The sequence below is a fragment of the Gavialis gangeticus genome, unplaced genomic scaffold, assembly GCF_001723915.1.
Source record: "Gavialis gangeticus isolate Ggan-Ray unplaced genomic scaffold, GavGan_comp1, whole genome shotgun sequence".
Taxonomy (NCBI): domain Eukaryota; kingdom Metazoa; phylum Chordata; order Crocodylia; family Gavialidae; genus Gavialis; species Gavialis gangeticus.
The window spans coordinates 201,384,317-201,390,765 of NW_017729032.1; the positions used below are offsets into that span (position 1 = coordinate 201,384,317).

The 6,449-nt window shown below is 47.8% G+C and overlaps 1 protein-coding gene across 1 annotated transcript in view; it reads left to right on the plus strand.

Moving 5' to 3' along the window:
- ATP6AP2 (ATPase H+ transporting accessory protein 2) overlaps positions 1-6,449 on the plus strand; it is a 29,504-nt gene that overhangs the window by 734 nt on the left and 22,321 nt on the right. Inside the window, exons 2-3 of the mRNA XM_019523869.1 lie at positions 3,228-3,461; positions 5,443-5,573. Coding sequence (XP_019379414.1) covers positions 3,228-3,461; positions 5,443-5,573 — 365 coding nt within the window. The remainder of the gene's footprint in view (positions 1-3,227; positions 3,462-5,442; positions 5,574-6,449) is intronic.

Genomic DNA, 6,449 nt, shown 5'->3' on the forward strand with positions numbered 1-6,449 from the left:
GTCCTGCAAGGGCCCCACATTACCCGGGACCTTCTTCTTACCCCCTATGTATTTAAAAAAGGACTTCTTATTGTCCTTAATCTGGGAAGCTAGTCCCAGTTCCATCTCTGCCTTGGCCTTCCTAACTACCCCCTACATCCCCGAGCAACTGCAGAATAGCCCTCCTTGGTGATGACCCCTTCTTTCCATTGGGTGTAAGCCTCCTTTTTAGCAAGGAGACATTCCCAGATGCTTTTGGTGAGCCATGGAGGCTTGTGTGCTCTCCTGCTCCCTTTGATCCTCATTGGGATTACCTTCCTTTGGGCTTGGAGGATCATCTCCTTAAGGAGCGACCACTCTCCTTGGACACCTGGCTCCCCTCCCCTCCGGGACCTTAGCGCTTCTCCAACTATCCTCCTTAGCTTGTTGAAGTTTGCCCTCTTAAAATCTAGGGCCGCTGCCTTACTGCATGCCTTTGCCACCTTGCGCTGGATGGTGAATTCCAGCAGGTGATGATCGCTGTCGCCCAGGTGGTCGAGTACCCGCAGCCCCCTCACCAGGTCATCACCTGTGGCCAGCACTAGGTCCAAAAAGGCATCCCCCCTGGTGGGGCTGAGCACCTCCTGGGTTAGATGGAGGTCCTGCACTCTGTCTAAGAACCTACGTGAGCGTTCTGACCTGGCTGACTGCTCTTCCCAGCAGATGTCCGGGAAGTTCAGGACTTGAAAGAAAAGGGTTAGCAGTTTCTTCATCATGTAAATTTATGGAAGTCTCCTATGTAGGTCTTCATTGACTGATTCCCAATGGAGAATGAAAATTGGTGCACAGTAGTTTAGCCAAGTACACAGCTACATCGAAAAATGTATTGCTTCTTCTCTGTTATCTTCCCAAAGAGGGAATGAGAACAGATAAGAGCAAGCAAGAGTGAGAGAGACAGAGACTACTTTTTAAAAAGTGTTTCACTTGCAATTTGTAGAGGAAACCATAGGATAATATGGGGCTAGAAGGGACCTCACGGGGTCATCTAGTCCAGTGCCCTGGCTCAGGACAGGATCATCCCAGACCTAATCATCACAGCCAAGCGTCTATCTCACTTGCTCTTGAAAATTTCCAGGGATGGAGATTCCACAACTTCTCTAGGTAGCCTGGTCCAGTGATTGACCACCCTCATAGTCAGGAAGTTTCACCTACTTTCCAACCTAAATTTCCTCTGAAGTCAAAACTAAACAGCAAAAGGGAACATGAGAGAGGCCAGGAGAGCCAGTCACTGGCCCCACTTCTCTTTTTCTAGCAGTGTGTGAGTACACACTGCTATTCCTGCAACATCCTGGGCTTTAAGCCTTGGGGTGCACATTTTCAAGCACATCTCTACCAACTATGACAGCCAGAAAACGTTTTCTTTATTAATGGCAGCTGAAATGTTTATGTACAACGTTGTTTCAGGGCTGGGGCTTTGTGAGACGCACCAATTGTAGAGAAAGTTGTCACAATTCAAGCAGGAAATATGGAAGTAAGTCAGATGTATAAGAAGGATGTGCCTATGCCAGTCACTGGACAATGAGCTTCATGTTAATGTCTGAGGGGAACCCCCACCTCAACAAAAACTATGAACCCCTCCAAATGACTGTCCCTCTGTCCATAAGCTCTACACGCCAGTGGTTTGAAGGCTAGTTACCTAATTCCCTCTGCTCCACACTTCCAGCAACACTCTCCCATCACGCTCCTGGGCCTTGACTGTAATGTAAGGCAGAAGCAGCAGCACCCCTCATATCACATCCTTCCCCCCTGCCCTGAGCTGCACACAGCACTACCCCAACCCGCCTCTGCTAGCTAGCCACACACCCCCTTCTCCACCCCCTTCCAGAGCCTTTCATATACCTCAGGCCTTCGGTGGCTCTACACACCGCACCTTCCTTGCCCCTGTGGCAGCAACGCACCCTCCTGAGTCTGGGGGGGGCACCCACAGAAGCCACCGGTGGCATCGGCAGCGGGGATGTCCCTGTCGGGGGGGGGCACGTGTCCCCCCCGTACTCCCTCTACCAGTCGCCTATGGCCCTAGCGTGACCCATTGCCAGAGGCTCTGCGCCCCAAACCACAACTGCACAGCGCTGTGTGCCCCAGCACAACAGAGGCAGCGCTGCTAGGTCTTAAATATGAAATGATCATATTGGAAGCTCAAAATTATTGTATTTGCTGAACAACTAGTGCATGTGGGAACATATGCAAATAAGTATGCAAATAAGTCTTCTTCTTTACTTTTATATTGTTCACTGTAAGTCAAGTGAGGGAGAACTGGGTCATTAAAGTTGATGTGCTTCTTTATTTCAAGGAAGCCATCATAAGGAAGTGCTGACAGCCACCCCAAAAGTCAGTCAAGATGCATGGAGAGTGACTTGGGTTTTGCATGTGCATATCTGCCTTTGGTGCAGCCCTCAACCTTGGACATCTTCAAGAGAGACTGGGCAGCCATTTTGCTGGGATCATTTGACCTCAGCAGTATTCCTGCCCAGAGCAGAGAGGCTGGGTTCAATGACCTTTGGAGATCCCTTCCAGCCCTTAATTTCTGATCTGGCTGCCTCCAAAATTATTATACATTTTGGTGCTTTGGGTAAATCTGATCTCTTTTATTAAACCAGCTAAAATTAGACCAACATCATTTACATTTTGGACACTTTGACTATCATTGCTCATACGCGGTACAAGGGTTGAAACTACCACCCAAACACGGTAAACACGCTGCCCCAAGCAGCGCTGGACAGCGGACAAACGGGGCTCTCCCTCAGGCTACTTATAACCCGGGGGCGGAGCCTGCGCCCTGAGTGGTCCGTTTCACTGTCATTCAGACAGGACCTGAGCCCGCCCCTGTCTAGGCCATATGTGAGGGGAGGGGGAAAGAGAGAGAGAGCGCGAGAGAGAGCAGGGATTCCTCCATGTGGAGTGGTCAGTGTTGTTGTCAATCATCCATTACGCTTCTCCTCCGGGCCCGCCTCACGAGACAGCTGTCACCTGCCCTAGGCCGGGGGGAATTGGGGTGGAAAAGAAGTGGGGGAAGGGAAGGAGCCTCAACTCGCGCGGTAAGTGGTCAAATCAGCTGTCATTCATGCGCGTTTGGCGAGGCCCCACCCCTTGCCGCCTAGCCGCCTCTCACATTGTGATTGGTCAGGCTGGACGTTACTCCAAGAGAAGCCTTGCCTCCTCCCCGCAGCTGAGCAGAATAATCCCGTGACAGCTTGGGGGCGGGCATAGAGGCGAGTGGCCCATTTGCTTGTCACTCACGCCACAAACCCGCCCCGTTCTTCACGACCCCGCTCTCCGATTGGCTGGCGCGGCTATCTGGTCAGGTGGGCGGGGCCTCCGTGCGGGTGTGCGTAAGCAAGTGGTCCGGCCGCGCCTCCCTTGTACGCAGTCTCCCAGCGGCTTGGCAGTGGCGGTGATGCGGCGGGACAGGCTGGCTCTCTGCGCCCTGGCGGTGCTGGTGGCGGGTAAGGCTCGCGGCTGGGCAGCGTGACCATTCAACGGCCCGGGGAGGGAAGGGGAACCGCCCCTGGGCGTGCGGGGCTGTGACATCCCCGTGACCCGTCGCCCTTGCAGCTGGCGCCGAACCGGCTCCGGCATTGGCCAAACCGGCCCAGCTGCGCTGGAGACCGGCGTGGTCTGGTCCGGCTGCTACGGAGCCTGGCTGGCGCAGGCGCAGTGACGCCCGCGGGGGGGCGGGGAGCCGTCCCAGGGGGGCCGTTGGGGGGCTCGTGGCTGCTCTCTGGCGGGGTCACGTGACGCCCCCTCACCTCACGGGGCGCTTGGAAGCTCCCGCAGTGTTGCCAGGTACAGGATAATTCTGGTATTTTGTACAATAATTTCTGCCCTTGCATGATCAGGAATAGTAACCATGCTCAAAATGTAGGATCCTCTTGGAGGCAGTGGACTGAGTCTTGACTGATTTTTGGGTTGGCTTCCTCGTGACCACGGATCCTGGTTTTCTCCGATTTTAAAAAAACAAACTAAATGAAACAACCCAGGTTTTCAAATTAAAAGGAGTAACCTGAAATCCATTTTCCATGATTTAAAAATGAAATGCCGCTAATATATAGAGGTATGTATAGTGGTGGTTCATTTTGATTGTGGAAAAATGTGGATTTGGGGTTATTTTCTGTAATCGGAACATTGGGGATTTTTTTATTGGGAAAAATGGGGATTCCTGCTTCTGATGGCTTGCCCCCAAATAAAGAAATGCATCAACTTTGATGACCCAGTTCTCGCTCGCTCACTGCCAACTTACAATGAGCAGTAGAAAGTAAATAGAAAGGTGACTTTTTTGCATATTGTTTCAGTGTGCCAGAGTCTTTCAGCGAAATTTTTTATTTAAGACTTGGCAATGCTGGGCTCACACAGCAGCCCTAATAGGTTGCTGTAATAAATTGGCAAGGTCGAGATATACCTGGTTCCCTTGTCCCTGGCATGTATGAGGACATAGCTCCTGTTTACTGTCAACCCCGGGCCATGTTTGTGGTCCTGAGCTAAGCTTCGCAGTCCCTTTGTTCAAGGTCAAAGGGGTTGAATGAATGAAAGAAGCAGAAGGAAAAAAAAATCCGAAAAGAGGAATCTCTGAGTTGTGCAACTCCTGCAGATTGTTGCACTTGGGTCCTGTTGTTCTAGCCACAAGCTGTAAGGCAGCAGAGGGGATGGAAAGCTGCTTGTTAACGGGCTTGAATTGCTGTGCTGTACAAGATGGGAAAATGCTTTGGGGCTCTTTGGGAGCTTATTTTACATGGTGGTATTTTTTTAAGTAAGGAAGCTATTGGAATCCTAAGCTGAACAGAACCTATAGCAGTGCAGACTCTCTCCAGAAACACTGATAGCCCTCTAGTTTGCTAGGAAATTTGGAAGAAAAAACAAGCTGCCAGTCAGGAATGTATGCAGAAAGCATAAACTTGATGGGAGTTTGGATCACTACCTTTAAATGTTGTTCCTTGTATCAGATGCATGATTCTTAATGCCCTGTCTATACACACACAAACTTGAACTAAACATATGTTTTAAATGTATGTAGTTAAACTGTTGAAAACCTTGCAAACATGTACAAGTACATTAAACGGTTTGAGAGCCAGGTTTTGGTAGCTGGCACCTTCCTTACAGAAAAGAAGGCACTATCAAGATAATATACTTGAGATAGTCGACCATCTCATTTCTATTACTGACTTAGCAGTTGCCTTGGTTTTGTTTTTTACTGTGGATTTGTTCATATAGAAGGAACTATTGTACAGAAATATAAGTTGTGTTGCAGCATATAAAGTAATACCTGTCTTCAGTTGTGTCCCTTAACTTAAAGGTGTATACACTACTGAAAGGCCTGAAGAATGAGACTTAGTCTTGTAATCCATGTTTTGATCCAGGGGATGTTTCTAAGAAACTAATGCTTTACTGATGCTTTATAAGATTTGCCTGTCAATATTATTTCTGTCTTAGGTGTCTTCGGGGATGAGTTTAGTGTTTTACGATCCCCCCAGTCTGTCGTTTTCCGAGATGGAAACTGGCCAATACCTGGGGAGCGAATCCCAGATGTAGCTGCTTTATCCATGGGCTTTTCTGTTGAAGAAGTAAGTTTTCAGTTTTAAGTTAAAAAAAGTTATGAAATGTAATATTCAGGCTAGTTCTTTCTAAAAGCACTGAAATAGGCTTGTATGTAGAGCTTCTGTGATGTGTTGGAATATATAGTAAGGACTAAGAAAATGAATCATTAAGATGGGATGTCTAACATGTAACACCAAAATGAAACTCTTTTCATAGGTCTAGTAGTAGTTTAAATAATAAATAATTTACAGGTCCGTTTATCCTGTCTTTTATTATGCCTGAAAATGTCCCATTAACAGGTTTTGAAATTCACAGCCTTTACTCTTGCTATTTGAAAGTAGAAGCAAAACTTTCTAGAATAGAAGAATGTGTTGCATTCAAAAGTTTGTCTTGGTCTATCCCAGCCAGGCAGTTGGTCTATTACATATATCATCCACAATGTTTTTTTTCCTCGCAGATAGTTGTGGTTGTTTAATCAAACTTATCAAAATAGTGTGGAGGCACTTACGATCTCCAGAACTAGCTTTGTTTCTGTCAATTGTCAAAAGAGATCCGGGAAGAACAGCTCCAAACTGTCAGTGCAAATGGTTTCTCCACTTGGATAAACACACAAATTGAAAGTAGGTATCAGTCCTGACTAAAGCCTTCATCCTGAAGTGAGCTCCCACCAATTATTTGGAGCCTAAACTTATGTGGGTTTGTTTTTTTGTTTTTTGTTTTGGGGTTTGTTTTTCTTCCCTCTTAAAAAGTTTGTCAGCTTTATTAAAACAGGCATCTCTAATGAATTTTTTCTGTAGAGGATAAAATTAATCCTTTCTCTGTTTCTTTAAGGCAGGGGTGGGCAAAATATGGTCCACAGGCCGCATCCAGTCTGCCAGGCCATTTTGTCGGGCCCATGGGTC